At 35.7% G+C, this 21,510-nt stretch overlaps 1 protein-coding gene across 8 annotated transcripts in view; it reads right to left on the reverse strand.

Annotated features, from left to right (window-relative positions):
• Positions 1–21,510, reverse strand: part of SMARCA1 (SWI/SNF related, matrix associated, actin dependent regulator of chromatin, subfamily a, member 1) — a 69,233-nt gene that overhangs the window by 4,176 nt on the left and 43,547 nt on the right. For 7 of the 8 annotated variants that reach the window (XM_029241399.1, XM_029241398.1, XM_029241400.1 and 4 more), the window contains 4 exons: positions 15,608–15,730; positions 13,474–13,606; positions 10,805–10,923; positions 10,471–10,683 (listed from right to left, as the gene is read on the reverse strand). In XM_029241399.1, the coding sequence (XP_029097232.1) occupies positions 10,471–10,683; positions 10,805–10,923; positions 13,474–13,606; positions 15,608–15,730 (588 nt within the window). Of the gene's footprint in view, positions 1–10,470; positions 10,684–10,804; positions 10,924–13,473; positions 13,607–15,607; positions 15,731–21,510 lie in introns of those variants that run through there. The other variant, XM_029241405.1, reaches the window with a different exon arrangement.

Consider the following 21,510-nt stretch of genomic DNA (forward strand, 5'->3'; position numbering starts at 1 on the left):
AGTGTGATTGTGTTTGGAGAGAGGGCCTTTATGGAGGTAATTAAGGTTAAATGAAGTCATAAGGGTGGGGCCCTAATCCGATAGGTCTGGTATTACAAGAGGAAGAGACACCCAGAGATCCCTCTTCTCTCTCTCTCTCTCTCCACTCACACAGAAAGGGTCATGTGAGGACACAGCAAGACGACCCCATCTACAAGCTAGGGAGAAAGGCCTCACCAGAAACCAATCCTCCCGGCACCCTGATCTTGGACTTCCAGTCTCCAAAGCCATGAGAAATTTGTTTAAGCCACCCCATCTACAGTACTGTGTTATGGCAGCCCAAGCAGACTAAAATAATATCTTTCTAGAGAGCAATTTGGGAATATCGATGATACATCTTAAAAATTTCATACTCTTTGAATGAACAATTCCACTCCCAGATGCTTAATGTAAGGCAATAAGAGACGTATACAAAGATTTACAGAAGAATATTTAGAGCAGTGCCATTTTTAGTAGAGAAATACTGGGAACTAAATTTTGGGTACTTTGTCAATTACCATATACATATATACACAACTTACTATATATGTATATACACAGCAGAAATATCTGAGAGAGTACTAACTACATACAGTGTTACTAGTGGTTAACAGCAGCTATTTCTGAAAGTAGGAGCAATGGTAACTTTTATTTTCTTCTTTATACTAGCATGTATTTTCTAAATTTTCTGCAATGAACATTTAGGCCTTAGGCAATCTAACATTTTTAAGAAATGGCAAATTTTTTAAATACAGTTTTATCTTTCCAAATAAAAGCTAGAAAAATGGCATACAGAAATATTATCAACTATTCAAGCATTTTCTACTCTGTAAAATTCAAGCCCAGAAGAAGGCAGAAAACCAAAGATAGTCTAGCCAGAAAAAAATTCTTCATTAACAAATTATTGTTTGACTATTAAAAATAACCTTACAAAACACTGGTACATTCATGTTTCTTGTGCATCCTCAATTACCCAAGGTTAAATAATTTAGGAAAAATAACACTGGAATTTTCCTTACTTACCAAAACAATAGTGGTATCTTTAATATGCAGACCAAGCACTCTCCACAGCTTCATTCAGTAACACACATACAAATTAAACAGCATGTTATTCAATTTATCTATTATGGAAAGGGCTAAGTTGACCCCGATGAGATTTGATTGTTGGTTTCTAGGGAGACTAGATAGAGTCTTTATGTGAAGCTGATTCTTGAATCATTAAGCTATACCCTCTGGCTATTATTATTCTAAGTAATAGTTGCCTGTGACTGCAGATATCTTTAGATACATATTCATGGTTCATAATGGGTGATTCAGAAAAAAACCAACACTTTTGAGACAGTCTCATATGCAGTGAAGTAGAATATTTCAAAATGATTATAAATCGACTGTATAATAAGTTCTTATTACCTTCATTCCTTTTAACCTGTCACTAACTACAGACAGAAAAATAATCTAACTCTCTGGAGAAAGGCACCAAGGAATGAGTGAGTCTGGACGTTACCTTCCTAGCATAGGTAATGCCACTTTCTCTAAAGATACCAACCCCATCTTTTATTCACATGCTTGAAGACTGCCTAACTAAACAGATGGTATCATAAACAGAACACGAGCTAACACCAGAAATTACAAGGAGGCCAGATTACCAATAAAATAGTGATTCATGTTTTGAATAACTAAGTGACTATGAAATGACTATGAGAGATTTCATGATGTCAAACACTTTTATCTCATGTAATTTCGCCTTTCACATACATATCCCCCTAGATTCTTGTACCTTTTTAATCTTCCTATTTTCCTCGGATTACAGGGAGTGGTTCATGTGCTCTCAAACTGTTTCCACAATTCTGTAGTCTAATTATCTCTTTCTCTCACGATTTCCCCATGCTGGATTTAGGAATGAAATTGGAGGGAGAAAAATAGCACACAAGAGGAAGAGAGGAGATACAAAAACAATAAAGACAACAGAAGAGAGTAGGAAAATGGCAAATGGGAAACTGTTCTGCAGTGCTAATAGCTGTGGCCAAAGGAAAAAAAAGTACTTTGTGTTCACACATGCGCAGGAAATGCTAGATTTTTAAAAGGTTAAACATATTTCTTCATGGCAGGACTTCTCAGAGCTTTTAGCATTCTAATGTAGATTGGAAGTGTCACAGGCAGGATTCAGTATCAGCCATTTCCCAAATTTATTTGAACACAGAACCCTGTTCTGCATATTGTATACAGTAAGGCCCCTACATACAAACCGAGAACTTTCAAAGATGCGAACTTGCGTTCCATCTTGCAGCTTGCCCTCCATCTCCTACTGCTGATGATCCTTCAGCTCTACCATCTCCCACCTCCTCTCCCTCCTACAGTCAGTAACTCTTCTTGCCTGTTCACTCGATGCCAGCCCCTGGATGCCAGCTGTTGTACTGGACTACTGTCCTTTTCAAGGTACTCTACTGTGAGATTAAAATGTTTGATTTTTTCTATTTTTTATGTATTATTTGTGTGAAAAGTATTATAAACCTATTACAGTAGTACTATATAGCCGATTGTGTTAGTTGGGTACCTAGGCTAACTTTGTTGGACCTAACAAAGAAATTGGACTTACGATCGCACTCTCGGAATGGAACTCGTTCGTATGTAAGGGACTTACCGTATTTGCAAATCCTGGAACAATGTTTGGTAGAAACCAACTTGGGAAATGCTGTGCAGGGTAAGAGTGATAGATAAGACTAAGTTTGAGTCAAAATACAAAGAACCTAGAAGCTAAAAACAAAGAACTAAGCAATTTTACTTAATTCAGTTGACAAAAGGATCTCACTGATGATTGTTGAGCAGGAGTCGTCATGTAATCAAAGGTGTATTTTGCACTCCGAAATCTTCCCTTGATACAGAGTCTCAATAGTGGGAGCTCATAAAATTACTGACTCTCAAGATTGGAAAGGACCTTTAAAAATTATTCAGGTTGATGCTGAATCCCTTCTACTAGGTCCTTACTAATTAGCTATTCAGCTTGTCTGAATTCTCCCAATGATGGGGTACTCACTACCTCCCAAAGCTGTCTATCCCACCTTCGGACAAGTTAAAAATGTTCCCTTATGCAAATTGAACAAGCTGATTTTGTAGTCAAATTGAACAAGCTGATTCCCTCTTCTGTATGACAATCTTTCAAATATTACAAGGCAGCTCTCATGGCTCCATCACAATCACTGCAATTACCACCAGACCTGCCAGACAATCCCTCTTTTAGGCCAAATAGCCTCCCCCTTTACCCATCCTTCATTTAACACTTTTCTTGAAGGACTGTATAACACTTATGTCTACCCTTGGTTATATTATTTCTTTCCTTCCACCTTTCTTACACATTCTTTTAAACCACGGGTCAGCACATCCTTTCCGTGAAGAGCCAAACAGTAAATACTGTCAGCTTTGTAGACCACATGGTCTCTGTCACGACCGCTCAGCTCTGCCATTGCAGCATGAAAGCAGCCATAAACGATGCATAAGCGAATGCGTGTGGCTGGGTTCCCATAAAACTTTACAGATGCTAAAATCTGAATTTTGTATAATTTTCACATGTCACAAGACAGTCTTCTTTTGATTTTCTTTCAACCATTTGAAAATGTAAAAATCATTCTTGGCTTGCAGGCCGTACAAAAACAGGTAAAGGGCTGCAGTTTGCCAAGCCCTGTTTTAAACTAGTCTTTAGATTGACTTTAAACAAACTGTCTGCCTTGGTTTTCCGTATCTTTTTAATAGTTTATAATTCCATTCAATGTAAAGTCACCCAAGTTTCAACTTTTGAATACTAGGATATGTATCTCTGCCTTTATTTAATAAATAATGGGATGTTTGCAGTAAGTGGCGCTGCCCTGTACTGTGCGGTGAATATCAATCACGCCAGGCACCAAGTTCAAACATCCTCTGCCCCAATACCCAGCTTCAAAGCATCAATTCAAAAGGCACAGAAAGCATCAGTAGACTTGAAGTGACTTATTGAAAGAGATTAAAGAGACTCCACATTACGTTTCCTATGTACTAAAATCCTAGACACTAAGCCTGCCTAAGTCTGAATGACAGAAGGTCGCTGCCCGTTATGGTTCAAAGTCAAAAGCAGGTGAATGAGCAAAAGCAAAAAAATAAATAAATAAATTGCACTCCACATCTGCACATCTAAATTGGTAGGTGGTTCTATAAAGTCAGAATCTTCTTCTACAGTTCTTAGTAAGACAAAATGGGTGTTTGTTTCTCCTCTGCTCTTTTATAAACTCCCTATACTTTACCTTTGGGAACTGATACCCTCAACTATACATTCTATGGTATATTTCCTAGGTTCTTTGTCACTTTGGAACCTCTATCATACTAACAAAAAGCAATGGCATTCTATACTAAAATCTCAGGGCCCATGCACACTGGTAGTTAGATGGGAGTTATATATTCTAATAATAATAATTAAGAAATATATCCTATATTTCTTAAACAAGTATCAAATGTTATGATAGTCTTACCTAACTGCTGCTACTTAAACATTGCTATTTGTAAAATGTCACATCACCTCTTCACAATACATAAATACATAAAACAAACTCCTGTTAGTGCATGTATCGTATTTCAGATTGTCGGAACAACTCAGTCTTAAATCAACCACTATAGTTACTAATAAAACACATGATATTTACAACCGGCTACTCAAACAAAAGCTGCAGGGATTACAGCCAAGTAAAGTCTATCATTAGAAAAAGGTAGATGAAAATAAAAGAAAGGAAAGGAAAAGAAAAAAGAACTCAAACCCGTTGCTACATTTCTTCACATTCTATCCAAATCTGATCCAACTGTAGGGGTCTATGAGATAGAAGCAAACTGAAGTACGAAAGTTCCATGCTCATTTATTCACTGAATGCCTACTTTGTGCAAGGGTTATGCTGGTACTTTTAGGTGTAACCATTTGCACCTGATAGCTAAGAGAGCAGTAGTAAAAAATGACTCTGGGGCAGATGGTGCTATAATAGCCAAGGGAAGTAAAAAAAGAGGAGGAACAGAGAAAAGACAGAGATATAAATTGGGGAATCGTCAGCCTATATGGTAGTTGAGGTAGACATTTGCCCATTTCCACAGAACAGTATTTCTAAAATGTAAATCTGACCATGTCACTGCCCTGTTAAAATCTTTCAATGACTCCCCATTTCCTATAGAATGATGACCAAAGTTCAATACCAAGGACAGGGCTCTTCGTAATTTCCCTGCCAGCTCCTTCCTCATCTTCCAGAACTTCCCTACTCACACTCCAGCACAACCTACTTGCAGTTTCTTAATGTGCTGTGCTTGTTTCTACCTTTGCACATGCTGTTTCCACAGTCCCAGGGCCAACTCCTTCCTGGTCATTCAAGACTCAGTTCCAAGAAGGACCTCTTCTATGAAGCCATTCCTCTGACCTAACCCTCAAGGCAAAGTTAAACACAACCCCTTCTGTACATACCTCTATACAGGACCTTTCTGAAAATTAAGGCTGAAAGGGACATTTTAGTCTTTCAAGCACATTAGGAAACAATGTATCCCTATAAGCATAAATATATTTTAATATTTTCATAATTCTACAGTCAAGAAGAACCCATCATTAATTTTACATTTTACCAATTTTGTGAATAATGTATTAATTCATATCCTCACATTTCATTAAGAATGTAATGCTCTAAGAAATCAATATTAGCTGTTATCACACAATTAAGCACTAATACACAAAATTAAAAATCATGAGTGGCTTCTTCATAAAATTTCCTAGGCTGTACTGCATAAGCAACAAACAAAAGTGTTATTGTGACTATAAAACAGTTTGGAAAGTTTTTAATTTGACTTTTGTTTTTCTAAAGTATCTAGAAAGAAAATCCTTCTCTGACTGGACAGATAATTTATCAAATATCGTGTGCTGAACTAATAATTTAGTTAACATTTACTATCAATGATAAACCTATAAAAAGGGAAGCAAGCTAATAAAGAGCTATAGCAATATTTTCTAAATAGTATTTTTTCTCCTACAATTCTGATGAGGAATGTCATGTTCTTAATTTTAAATAAGGAACACTTTAATTAATAATAAAGCTGTGATTTGAAAACAAACAGCAATAACGTGAAATTTTTATTACATTGTATACAACAGTGTGTGATTCTCTCTCTGAGATACTACCCCAAAAATTCATTTAAACTACTACAAAAGGCAGGGTAATTGTAATAACTAATTACTAATACTCTGATTCAACTCTAGAGTCCATGGCCACGGGCTATGCACACGGAGCTTCTTGCGAGGCCAGGAGAGGAAAGAAAAAAGCTTCCTAGAGGCTAAAAAGTAAGAATATTTTTAAACTAAAATTAAGAGTCAAAGCAACCCTGCGGAGGAAGCATAGTGGCTATATCAAGAAATGTTCTTTATTTCAGAGAGCGAAATTCTGCTTTTTCTCCTTTAAGTACTTAAAAGAACCTAAGCAGGTCCAAAGAATTACTGATTAAACTTTGGATACTTTCAATATGTCCTTTCCAGTAAACTAATGTGCTAGATATTTTAGAATTCTCAGATTCTTTTCAAATCTCCCAGTCACGTTAGTCTGTCACTAAATGAACAGAGATAATGCCCTGACATTCATTCCCTAAAAGGAATTAATGAGCTAATGTTGGTAAAGGGATTGGCAACCTTATATATAAAAGGTAGTATATAAATACAAAGTATTATCTTTTCCTCTTACAGTCATCTGGCAAAGGTCCTTTTAATTCTGATAGTTTTTAAATGTCCTAAGACTAAGACCTCATTATAATACACTTTTTTCTTAGAAGGACATGGTAGGGCAATTCATGTACTCTGAGCTTAAAAATCTAAATTGATCATATCCTTCCTACTTGTTTATGTAGTTCAATAGAGACTGATTACTTACTTAAAGACCACACAGGTTCTCAGAGAAAGAAATCACAGTCTTTTTAGCACAGAGAAACAGAACTAAAACTCATTTTCTCTTTTGTATAGCCAGCATTTTTAAATGGAGAAGAGCCTCAAAGAAATTTTCAACCTTTAGCTGAAGGCTTTCAAAATGCGGCATATTTAGAAGTGGAGGTTCATGCCTTTAAGTACTTTAAGACTGTTGAGTCAGAAGCCATGAATTCAGTACTTTGAGATCTCTGAATAAAATATAACTACCAAGGTTTCTTTTTTTTCCCCTAAGTATTTCACACTATTTATTGGTGTCACTGGGAAAGAGTCATCTTTAAGCAAGATTATGTTTTGAAAGATAGCTTCTTTAGTAAGCTAAGTTTAAAGTTTAATCATTAATAAAATTTTAATTTGAACACAGTGATACACTCATATAATGAATCAAATTACATCCCCTGCTATTTCTAAGATGGGGTTTTTCAATGAAGCAAATTATTTTAATTTTGGAAATCACAAATGCCTCTTTCAAGGGGGAAGTTTCACTTCCTAGATTGTGAATGTGATTCACTATACAAGATCAATTATTTAAAATGAGGGGAAAAGAGATCATCTAGAAATAATAGTAATCCATTTCTTTAATTCCCTAATGATTTTTATTATCATGAAACATTCCAAAAAGATGATCTAAATATATTCATGCATATTTTAAAATATATTACTTATATTCTAAATCCAGAAATATAAGCAAAAATTATCCATTAACTAGGAGGGAAATAATATAGTAGAAAAGTTAACAAAAACTCTGGACTAAAATATTTAATATGAAAGAAACTACTATATGTTTTTAAAGATTCTTTACAAATCATAAATTCCACCTTCCAGAACATAATTAAGGACAGAATTGTCTTCATTTTTAACAGACAAAATAAAAGTTTCATTTTTCAATCACGTATGTAGTTAATATCCACTCTTTGGAAAACAGACATTAGATATTTAAACCTCTTGGTAAAGAAAGAGATAAATGTTTTGTTGAAAGATGGAAGAAAAGATTCTTTACAAGGGAGTTCAGAGACATCTAGTGGTTGTTAATAATACACTGGGTTTCTTCACGGAAAATGACATAAGGCTATGTATGTGGTTCTACAGTCATGTTCGTATTACAAATAATATAAGATTTTCCTTGCTCTTTTGAATCTGTTTCATCCGACTGCTTTAGTTTAATGTTTCCAGAAACTGAAAACAGCATTAAACTCAACCTTTTAAAAAATTAGTAAACTATCACTGAAATAATACTCAAAATTCAGCAAATGTTCCATCACATAAAAGGGCATGTATGATCGAAAACATGATTCATCAACAAATGCAGGTGGGCATTTGTCTTTTACAAGCTGCTGATGCCACTCTAAATTAGATCATTACACGCATAAAACCCCAAATGGCTAAAAGTTTTAAATGCATGGCTTTTGAAAGGAGTTCTCTGCTAAACATGGTCATAGATGCACCGAGCTAGAAGGCACCTTAAAAGGCCAACTAGCTCACTGCCAAAGTCTTCAGACTGTCAAAATAGAATCTCATTTTCAAAGCTAACAGAAAGCTATTAACACTGTTCTTCAGTAATCTATTTCAACCATCCAAAGAACCCTGTCAAACAACTCTTCCCTACATCCAACCTCAGCCCTTCATGCTACAGATTAATTCCTATCTTTTTTATTCTTTTCTCAATTCTTCCTACTGTATCTTATTAACATATACACCTCTTCCTATTCTTTTGTACAAGTATAGCACTTTACATTCATCCCTACAGTTGTCATGCTGCAAGGGAGATTCAATCAATCCATCATTCCAATTTCTCTAGTTCCTTTTGGATTCTGGCTTGATCCAAAGTATTTGCTACCTCTCCCAGCACTATGTATTCCATCAACTTGACAGACACATTCTAATAACAATCCAGGAACCCTCTAAATTTGTGTTAAAATTTTAAGAAATATCTGATCTTATAAAGCATCCACCAAAATTAACATCTTCAATATAGCAACTCAGATTTTTATTTTCTTTTTTCAACTTGAACTGAAAATATAAAATGGGTCAAACAAAATGTTCAGCATTGCTTCACACCCCTATGAACTTTCGGCCAAGAAAACATTTACGATAGACAGAAACTAAAGAAAAATGCTCACTGTTTAGATTGTTAGTTTCCGGTTACTTTTAATGTTTAGGCTGTATGAATCTACTTTTGTCTTAATTACCTCGGCTAACAAAAGACTGACGATGCCAACATTAAAAACATGTGGCATTTATTTCAATATCAGCAAGAACACTGCTAAGCAGCACTAGGATTTAACAGGAACACAATTCATGTTAGAAAGTAACAGTAAATTGCATGAAGCTAAAACAAAATCTCTTCTTAATTATTCTGTCTCATAATATTCTTATAAAAACTCTACTTAGGGCTTCCCTGGTGGCGCGGTGGTTGAGAGTCCGCCTGCCGATGCGGGGGACATGGGTTCGTGCCCCGGTCCGGGAGGATCCCGCATGCCGCAGAGCGGCTGGGCCCGTGGGCCATGGCCGCTGGGCCTGCGCGTCCGGAGCCTGTGCTCCGCAACGGGAGAGGCCCCAACAGTGAGAGGCCCGCGTACCGCAAAAAAACAAACAAACAAAAAAAAACTCTACTTAGGCAACAATTCCTTCTCATTAAAAATAAATCCTTAAGTTATTCACACAGTCTCAAGTATCACCTGCCTCATGACAAAGGGGAAACTACCTTTAAAGTGAAGAGCTCTGATGGTCACCATATTAACCAAGTAATCAAACTCAGCATCACCAAGAATGTGACAACCTGACATAATGAGCCGCCTGATGTGATGCAATGAGAAATACACATCACTTAGGCAGCATTCCTGCCGAAAATGCTTAACCTAAATCTAACAGTGAGCAAACAATGAGATACATGTTGGGCATTCTACAAAATGAGTCTGGGTACCTTAAAAAAGTCATTGTCATGAAAAACAAAAAGCTGTAGACTGAAGAGACTAAAGAGACTCAACCAAATGCAATATGTGAACCCTGACTGGCTCATCAATTTAAAAAAACAGCTATGAGAGACACTTTCGGGACAACTGGAAAATTTTGTACATGGACTGTATACTAGATGACATTACTGAATCAACGTTAACATTTTCAGGTAGGATGATGGTACTGTGCTCATGTAGGAAAATATTATTTTTATATTTAGGAGATAAATGCTGAAGTATTTAGAGGTGAACACTCATGATGTCTGTGACTTACTTTCAAATGGTTCAGAAATATAGATCTGTATATAGATTAACGAATATAAAACACAGATCTGTATTTCTGAATACAATATATAGATTCTATATGTATAGATAGATGCCATGTATGTATGTATAAGTATATACACACATATACTAGTGAGAGGAGAAAGCCAGCGTGGCAAAATGTTAAGAATTAGAGAATCTAAGTAAAGGATGTATGATATTTGAAATTTTTCAAAAGAAAAAGTTGGAGGAAATAAGTAAGAAAGGAATACGTACCATGGCAGTTCTAGACTTGATAAACCAGTCAAATCTAAACTGAGGAGCATTCCGAACACACTGTCTTAATTCTTCATACACGTTTTCTCTATCAAAGCCCATTTTGTGTAACATACAAATCAAGAATCTATCTTCTTCCTCAGTATAGTTCTTTCCTTTGCTGGTTCCATACTGAATACGTAACTGATGAAATGGAGCCTTGTATCTTGCAATCTGTAGATTTAAACAAAATAGTGCTTTTGACTAAATGTGCCATAATAATAAGTCAAAGCTAATCACCATTTAATCAATTAAAACAATCTATTGGTAATTTGACAATTATGAAATATACTACTTTGGCATCCAGGGCTTTCTTGATACTGATCCTTCGTTGAATTCTTGCTTCTCCACGTTCAATTTGAGCCATAATTTTCTCAATGTCCTGTAATTCATTGCAACGTTCCCAAAATACAGCTGAAAAACAGAGTTATTACTTTACAATTCTATCATCTTAAGTAAGTGAATCCAAGGGACTGTAGAATGAAGAATTAGCAGGAAAGGATACAGTGAACTTACACTGTTTATAATTAAGATTCAAATTCATCTGTATATATGCGTTCAATTATTAAATACTCCTAAGGTGTAATAAATGAGCGGTATTAAATACCTCCTTCCATTTAAAAGTAAGACCTCAACAAGGAGGTTTTAGGTTAGTGATTTTCCTTTCATGAAATATTACGAAGTTTTTAATTATCCATCCCAGATGACCAGAATTTCAAAAGATATTACTACAGATACTGATTTAAGATATGCTTTTATTCAAACATTATATAGAAGGCACCAAACACATAAAGTGAAACAGAAGACAGGGTGGTCATATAAACTTAGAGAACATAGTTTCCTAGCAAGCAAAAATAAAAACGAAACTATTATCAACAGGTCAATCAAACTTCCTGTAAAGCAGCAATTTCTACTGAAACTGTTACTTCGCTTTTGGAACCACTCACTATTCTTACAGTATTTCCAGTGACATATAGCTTGTTTTTTAAACTTACTTGGAATAGCCTTTTCTCTTTAAAAAAAAAAAAAAAAAAGGAAAGCCAAGTCACCCAAATTTTATAAATGAGCTAAATGATCTGGCTGCATTAACGTCACATCTTATGACTTCAGTGAGAGGCCCTCTAATGGCATATTCTACATTCTCAAATTTTTTCATTTTTAGAGTCTATCAAGAAAGGAATGTCAGTACTCTGATTTTTATAAGCACCTGTATTCATTTATTCATTCTCTCACTTATTCATTCAACACAATTTAAACGCCTACTATGTATAAGATACCACAAACAGCCAACTGTACACATTTCATCTTTTATTGCAACCAACTACATAAATTCATTCAAATCTCCCCATCCTCTGACTTGGTCCCAATTAAGCTGCCCTGAGCTAGTCATGCTACCTGGCTTGCTGTCAATTTGAGGGAACATCTGACATGGTATTTTTTTTAAATAAGCTCTTTTTAAAAATATTTATTTATTCATTTGGCTGCGCCAGGTCTTAGTTGCGGCACGTGGGATCTAGCTCCCTGACCAGGGATCGAACCCAGACCCCCTGCACTGAGAGCACGGAGTCTTAGCCACTGGACCACCATGGAAGTCCCGACGTGATATCTTTTTAAATCATTTTTTTCTTGCAATTTCATACACACTGATGTTATCCCCCTTCCTAACTTTTGAAGAAAATTCTACTTCAGAAAATCTCTCTGCACATATCCTTTTATACTCCTTTCATTCAACTCTTGCTGCTAAAATTTCTCTCTCTCCTCTATTTTTCCCCTCTTTAAGCCCCCAAATGTCCTAAACTTATGTGGTAAATTTTAAGGGTAGTAGTAATGTTATACTGTTATCAAAGTAAAGGATGTTCATAGACTTGATGTTATACTACACGAAATAAAAACTCAAACATAATCCATCTCTCAAGTCCCTGGCAATCACCAGAAGACCCTTTCAGATTTCCAAAAGAAAAAAAAGTGTTCTCTAATTAAACATGGATTTATTCAAGCATTAGCACTATAAATAAATTAAAAATTGTGCCTAATCTATATTAATCTTTGGTCTATTTAGTAGTATTTCAATGTTTCCTCCCTACTATTTTTCATGGCAAAAATGCAGAATTTCAGTTGTTAGGCTAAATAGGCTTTGAGAGGCTAGCTCAGAAACCTAAACCTACTTTGTAACATTGTTTCTATGGGGGAAAAAATGCCCTAGATTCTATACAGCTGATATTCAGACTAAATTTGAGAGCTCAATCTAATTGGATTTTAGAAACTTCCTATGTTCTTCTACATAAAGAAAATTTACTAGACATATTTACCTATTTTAATAAGATTTCTTTTCAGAAGCCTGAGGTTGGATGCACTGTGACACGGAAATCAATATTAACTCCATATGCTTCAGCACCTAATCTAGTTCTGGTCAAGACCAAAGACACAGCTAAGTAAGAGAAGGAACTGATTCTAGGACCAATCAACAGGTTTATTCAAGCAGTCTTTTCAGATCTACTCCAGCTTGCCTGGAGTTAGCAGAATCCACACATAACTTGCCTGGAGCAAACTAGAACCCTGAGAGTGTTTGAGGATCTAAAAGGACCTTATAGGAATTCTCTACTTCAAGAACAACCTAGAAAGACACTAATTCCATCTGCTGAAACTGAAGCCTTAGACTTGACTTGCCCAGAAGATGATCAAATTCCAGACGTGGGAAAGTAGGCATTTTGCCAGTGCTCATCCAATAGCTACCCTTGTTTTATCAGTGCTATACTTGGCTCTATTAGCTAACTAGTAGGGACCACAGCAATTTGTTTTGATAAATCTTATAATCTTTTCATAGAAATACAATTATATTTTATACTTTCACTTACAGTTTATTCATAAAAGTCTAAAGGTCTCTGAACAAAGGTAAAATTAAATTGACACTAAAGAAATGCATAAGGTTACAATTAAACACCATTTTTGTAGTTGTATACAAACCTGAATACTCCATGACCTCCTCAGGGGATTTGCCCTCCACCTCTCGAGCTATATTATCAATGTCATCTCTTCCATACTTCTCATTAGCTTTAATAAACTGATTAAAATCTCGCTTAGTCCAGTTTGTGAATCCCTGTGAACAAAAAATTAAGCATCATCAATAGAGGTTAAATCAACCAATCCAAACATTGTTCTATTCAGTTCTATACAATGATACATTAAAAACAGTTCAAAAGGCTTAAAATTTTCCTTCTTATAAAATCCCAGGTTTTTTATGTTGGAATCAAAAGTTGGGTTAATGTTACTAATAACTGCTTTTCTATCATGAAGAGAATATACTTCCCTCCAAGTACTAAAAACGATTTATAGCTCCAAGATATTGTGTAGTTTTTAACTCCGTATTTTATAGATGCCTACTACATTAAAATACAAATGCATTAAAATTAAAATACTAATATAAATGCTGAAGTCCTGGATATTCCAGTACTTCATTTTTTTCACAGACTTATTCCCATGTAAATTAAGAAAAAATGTGTATGCATTAAATCAAAAAAATACATGAAGGAAAAAGACTGAAGAAAAATTTTTGTAGCTCTTTACATCATTCCAAACTACTGTGAACAAATAATTTCTGTTCAAAATTATATTCAAAAATAGGATTCGATAAACAGAATGTTATTGGGCCTGCTCAATTTCTTTCCTAAAAGATAGAACAGTTCGACCAATCAGTGTTTTAAGTCTCTTTGGTATTTATTTGAAGTCACAAGATCAAATTTTTGTCTTCCACTCCTCAAGTCCCAACCCACATAAATGTGATACCCTTGACAGAGCAAAACTCTATCCCTAGGTGTTAGTTGATAAAGATTTTCGATTACCCCACATTTTGTTCCTTTGTACTCCCATGATTTTTTAAAAGATTAATTATTTAGGGCAGTAGAGAAAGGTGATTAAAGATGACTTCAAGTACTAGGAGGGGCAAAAAATTGATTTTGTTTCTAATTACAAACTAAAGCAATTTCTCAGTTGAGACTGTATATTCACAATATATTGTACATTCACAATATACTGCAAGCCAAGTAACATTCTAAGACCATAACTTTATTTTTGTGTTCAGGAAATAAATTTTGAAAAAAATCATGAATATTTAAATGTTTTACTTTATTCTGTGGTAAGTCCTAATATTCAACCAGTTGCAATTACATTTTCAAGCTAAAACTTTATGACTTCCAGGCATTTGGCCCAAAAATTATGAATGTAATTTGTAAAACTTCATTCAATAAAACTACATGTTATAACAAAGACCTATATAATAAATAAGATATAAATATAAAAACTATCTTTCAATAATTAATGTGGAAAATTTCCTAGCACTGTGCTTTGCATATTGTTCAAAAGAATTTGTTGAATAAATAAATCTTGCTGGCTACTTTCTATACTAAGGTGGTATCATACAGTACACGTTTCTTTATTATTTTCCAAGGATCTTTTGCACTGTAATTCTTTTTATCTTCTACAGATTATTTTGGAAGTATGACACTCGTAAAACTCATTAAAGCAACAATGACCAGAAAGCATTAATATGTTGTTCAAATCGAAATGTTCCCTACTTATTAACTATTAGCTTTTAACTATACAATGAGCACCTTTTATAGTTTCAGAAATTTCTCATCATTGTATTAAAGTTCTTTTCAAGAAAGAATATAAGGCATTTTGAGAATTATGAAATCATTCCATAAATAAAAGATTAGTAGAGTATAATTTCAGAGGACAGTTCACAATCAATAAAATAAATTTAAATTTTCAAGAATATGCTAGTAATTACTGTCTATCAGGATTCATATGTGGATTAACTGACTTTATTATAATTGACAAAATGCATGTCTTATTTCTTATAATTGACACCTATATTTTGCATTTATACATTTTTTAGTATTTCTAAAAGAGTGTATTCTATAAAAGGAATTAAAAAAAATAGGGATATTTGGTCTAAATGTATGTTTACAAAATAGCCCTGAGTTGTGTTGGTGTGTCCAATCAGGGTACCAGGCCCATACAATAAAAAGTAAGTGTAATTTATAATATCTTTTTTTCTATTCGTTGGCTAGAAGTATTTCAATCACTTAAAATATGTTACTTGTGTGAGAAGTTTTTCCTTTTCTTCAGTCTCTTCTGGTGTAAGAGGTTCAGCTCCATCAATCTTTTTTTGCTCCTCTCTTTGAGCCACAGCTGGATTTGGGATATCAGGATTCCTTGGGACCTAAGAATCAAGAGGTGTGTTATGAGTAAACTGTTGAGAAAAATTAATTAAGGGTATACATACTTATATCAATATTTAGAGTTATTTCAGCAGTAAACAAAATAAAGTCATACCAGAATGACACATGACCCTCTCCACATTTCTACTACCATGATATTACCAAAGTAAAACTGTTCTTAAATGTGCCACGTGGTATTTTACAGTTAAAAACCAGTTACAGCTAAATGCTACATTATATTCTAGACTTAATTACACTGTGGAACAAAAAAATCCTTATGATATTGTAATACATGGTAATAATAATATCATTATCCCCAACACCAACATTATACAATAAAATCTCAAGCCCAGAAACAAAAAGTTGGGTAGTACAAAAAGAGCCCATATTCACCTGGCAATACAGACCAGGGTAGAGAAGTGGCAATTCACCTGAAGACTGCATCCAATGCTCTAATCAGTTCAACATGCAAAAAGAAAGGAGTACTTTTATTGCCTTCCAGGATATGGAAAGAGACAGCATCTTCACATAAAATGCAAAGACTGAAAGAGTGACAGGATAATGAAGAAGCAAAAAAAAAATAGAGACTATATATAAGAGGGAAGGGGTAAGCAAAGCACACAAACAGCTGTGATGGGGCCTGCAGTCAAGGGGAGAAAACTACAGTAGCAGTGAGCAACAGAAGGTATAGTGTATACTATACAGCTCTGCATAGTATACAGAGCTGCAATACACTGGCAACTGAGAAGAAGAGAGCTCAAGTTCAAAAGACTGAGGACAGAAGCTCAGCTCTACAAGTAAGCAAGCAGTCAGCCAGTCATTTGTATCTCAAAACTGTAGTCCCAGGGGCCTCAGTGTGTCACCATGAACTTAGACAACCCATACAGTTCAGCAGTATAAAGCAGCATTCATTGTATGGAGTGATAAACTAAGTCACTCAGCGCAAAGCCTCACATCATTTTTATGTGCATCTGCAGTGACAATGCAGCACGTTGATTTACGAGGGCAGGTATATAACATGTATAGTACATTTTATAGCATCCATCAAACATGGCAAGAGCAGGGTTGGCAGTAAGCCTTCCACTGTCTGGAAGGCACACCTATCATAAATGACTCATCCTCTAGAGGTATCAAATAGTCACGGTTTTACTAAAACATGATTATAATACATACTAGAGTACATTTCTCTTATTGTTATACATATTTCATAGAGTTTCAACCATAGCACTGTAATTTAAAAATAAGTATTTTTAAAAGTATTGTATCCAATAGTTGTTTAAATATAAAACCTACTAACTGGGCATTAAAAAGACATACTGAAAAACAGATTCATTTGTACATAATCATCAGTACGAGACAATCAAATTAGTAAGTATTGACTAAATGTCTATTTTGTCCATAGCACTATGATAGGTGTTCACTGGAATATAAAAAATAGTGGACATGGTCCTTGCCCACAAGGAGCTCACAACCTAGTTGCGGAATTCTGAGCTATACTCTAAGAACCATAAGAATCTGGGGAGATGGAGAAGAGAGAACGAATATTCTAGGCTGGAGCAGTAAAGCAAAAACGGTAAAGGCAAAAACAGGAAGGAGCATATATAAGGTTTATGTTGAGACGGGATAAGAAACAAGGCCAGGGGGAAACAGAATTAGAGGGCCTTCTGAAACTACACAGTAGGCAACAGCAAGCCATTGGAGATCTTTCAACAAAGGAGTACTGTTTTCACCTGCAAGCCTTGTGCTGGATGGATTGAAGTGAGGAAGCAACTAGAGGCAAGAGAACCAGCTAAACTGTTGTAATCTAGAAATGACATATGATCACCTGGCCTAGGATGGTAGCAAATGGAAATGGAAAAGAAGGTGTAAATTAAAAATGAAATGTAGTCCAGTGATATGCATGATTTAAAAATCACTTTTTTCAATAGCTAAATTCCACTTTTAAATCACAGGCACACCAGCAATTCTATTCCTAACATATCTATACAAAGACTTTTAGGAGAATGTTTATAGCAGCTTTACTCACAAGAGCCAAAACCCAGAAAGCAGTCCAGATGTCCATCAACAAGAGACTGGATAAGCAAACTGTGGTATATCCTTACAATGGAATAGTACTCGGCAATAAAAAGGAATGCACCATTGATAATGGGACAACATAGATGAATCTCAAAAACACTATGCTAAGTGAAAGAAGCCTTACACATAATATATGATTCCATTTATGTGAAACTCTAGAACAAAAAAACTAATCTATAGCTGAAAATAATATCAGAACAGTGGTTGTGTCTGGGGAATGAATATGAGGATTGACTGGGAAGGGGCACTTTCTATATTTTTTATAGGGGCTTCAGTCATATAGGCGTATGCATTTGTCAAAATTCATCAAATGGCATGCAAGATTTATATATTTCAATGTATATAACTTTTATCTTAAAAAGAATCAAATAAATATTGAACTCTGGCTAATGATATACATGTTGAAGTGTTTCTGGGTGAAATATACTTATGTCTGCAACTTTGAAATGCATAAAGAAATAAGAAGGATATCCATTTGATAGAAAGCTGGAGAAATGGACAAATAAGTGATAAAGCAAATACAGTAAAATGTAAATTGGAAAATATATGTGGTGTGTATATGGGTGTTCACTGTATAATTATTTTGACATTTTTCTGTTTGGAAATTTTTCATAATAAAATGTTGAAAAAAATTACAGACATAGCTTTAAAAGTTTAACAGACCCCTTCAGTTGCTGGTGAAATTACTTTGGCCATAAATTTTAACTTTCATTGAGGAAAACCTCTTTAATCTTAAGATATTTCTCTACCAAAATGCTTCAAACTTTCCATACCTGACAAACCATACTTTAACAAAATATTTCACAAACATCTAATTTTATGACAGAAAATGGATAATATACCCACACAAAATGAACTTTTTATTCCTATGTAGATATCTTCAACACTAAAAATTTTCCACCTGAACTTTAATAAAGGCAAAATCAGAATATTATACCATACCATTAGATTTAGGATCGACTGCCCATATTTTTAATACAGCAAAACTTTAGAACGACTTCATCGATGTTACATTTACAATTTTATTTTTCTTTTAATTTTTTTAAATTTTTTTGCGGTACGCGGGCCTCTCACTGCTGTGGCCCCTCCCGTTGCGGAGCACAGGCTCCGGACGCGCAGGCTCAGCGGCCATGGCTCATGGGCCCAGCCGCTCCGCGGCACGTGGGATCTTCCCGGACCAGGGCATGAACCCGCGTCCCCTGCATCGGCAGGCGGACTCTCAGCCACTGCGCCACCAGGGAAGCCCACATTTACAATTTTAGTTCTAAAAATTACTCAAATAAACAACTGCTAAAATTTTTAGAATTAGAAATGACTCGTAATTCCTAAATTCCTGTATCTCTTCCTACAAATAATCTCCTTCTTAATATTTATTATTTTTAAAAGGTATTCATTTTTTACCTCATGAGGTTTTATCGGCATTTAGCTTCCTAGAGTGATTTCAAAGTGCTATAAAAGAATTAAGTAGACGAATTATAGGCCAATGGTACTAAACAGATACCTAGATGGTATCTCAAGTACTCATACTGTATATATTACTGATGATCCCCAGTAACACTTAATATACAAGAAGTTATCTTTCAAGGAAACAGCTCAATTATTATTTGGATTTCTAGTCAGATAGTAAGGAATTTGTGATTAAGAGCTATGTTCCATGGAAAAGTGAAAAACTTTTGGGGGGGCCTTGTTTCTTAGGAGCTTCAGCAAGCATTTCATAGAAATATGGAATACTGAATTAAATGTGACAACACACAAAATAAAAGTAGTAACCTGAAATCAGCTCACTGTATTTTAATTCTACCACAGCAAAACAGGTGGCCCACAATGACACATTACGGAAACTCACAAAGATCATAGAACTTCCTGCATTTGTCAAATGTTTATATCCCCCCCCAAAGAATTTTTATTGAAGATATATATTAGAATGTCCTACAGCTTTCTTCAGCTTCTAATATGGCAAAACTCTTTCACTCCATGTCTTAGACTCAATGGGACTTTTGGATACTCCGGATTTTTAAACTTCTGCAATTGAAATATCAATTCAGTCACCTTCTTCCAATGGAAGGGTTTTAGTGAGCAAGTGATTAAAAGCATTAAGTAACTCCTTTAAGTCACAAGAGCAATGAAGCTTCTGAATACGTCTAACCTGCAACAAGGTCAGAGCTTAGACAGCAGGGAAAATTGGCACATAATGCACAGCTATCTACCAAGTGGTTAGGACAAAACAAACAACTACTTCTCTCAGCCTCAAATAAAACAGAACTCTTTAATTCCAGATCTTATTATCAGGAATACTGCTGTGACCTTGTTGTGCTGAGTATTGAGGGGAAAAAACAAAACAGAAAATAAAAATGCAAATAAGCAGGCCCTGAAGAAAAATGCTGTTTACCAACTGCTTCAAGCCTACTGAGCCCTTCACTAACCACACTCCAAGTCACTACAGAATGTGACAGTGGGGATTCAAAATGGACAAAATGGAACCATGCACCACAATGCCCCCAGCTTCAGACAAAACCTCCCTCCCCTGAGCTAACAATCATTCAAGCAGAAAGAGGGAAAGGAGTCCCTTTTTGAGAACCTAACTACGTAGAGAATATCAGGAAACTCCACTACAGCAGTCCCGTTCATCTGAGAACAAACTATTGTTCCATTCATATTGTGGCTTGGGTTAGTTTTCTGGAGGTTTAGTAGGGGGGAAAAAAATCAATGCTAGGAATCCTTGAGAAGATATGCCCAGCACTTATCAATATCATATCGTCCTTTATAGGAAGCTTTTGCAAGTGATTAACATGCCATGCTCATCTGTCTATACAGTCAGCCCTCCGTATCCACGGGTTCTGCATGTGTGGATTCAAGCAACCTCAGATCAAAAACATTTGAGGAAAAAATTACAGAAAGCTCCAAAAAGCAAAACTTAAATCTGCTGCATGCTGGCAACCATTTACATAGGATTCACATTGTATTTATACCTATTTACATAGCAATCACATTGTATTAGGTATTATAAGTAATATAGAGATGATGTAAAATACATGGGCGAATTCGCATAGGTTACATGCAAATACTACGCCATTTTATATGAGACTTGAGCATTCACGGATCGTGGTATCTTTGTGGGCTTCTGGAACCAATGTCCCGCAGATACCAAGGGACAACTGTACTCAAACACAAGACCCACCCAATTAAAGCACCCACCTTAGCTCAGGTCTGTAGCCCCTGGTAAAGAATGGAAGAGACAAGGTTCAGAAAGAACCAACATCCAGAATGTATTCTTCTTTCTCTTGTAAATCCCCAGCTAAGTAGGCATACAGAGGATCAAGGCAAGTCTTAAGACAGTACAAAGGCAATCCAGGATGGGGCTGAGGAGAGCCTGGGGCTAGGAGTGGAGTGGTAGGGGGTCGATTCTCCTTCCACCCCCACTGCCACCACCACACTCCCAGCCACCACCATCTTTTCATCTTCACACTGCAGCAGCCTCCTGGCTGGTTTCCCTGGAGAAACTCACCATTCTCTGTGTTGCAGCCAGAGTGATTTTTTTTTTTTTTTTTTTGCGGTACGTGGGCCTCTCACTGTTGTGGCCTCTCCCATTGCGGAGCACAGGCTCCGGACGCGCAGGCTCAGCGGCCATGGCTCACGGGCCCAGCTGCTCCGCGGCACGTGGGATCTTCCCGGACCGGGGCACGAACCCGCGTCCCCTGCATCGACA

Source organism: Monodon monoceros, unplaced genomic scaffold (genome assembly GCF_005190385.1).
Source record: "Monodon monoceros isolate NGI ecotype Baffin Bay Population unplaced genomic scaffold, NGI_Narwhal_1 Super_Scaffold_22, whole genome shotgun sequence".
Taxonomy (NCBI): Eukaryota; Metazoa; Chordata; class Mammalia; order Artiodactyla; family Monodontidae; genus Monodon; species Monodon monoceros.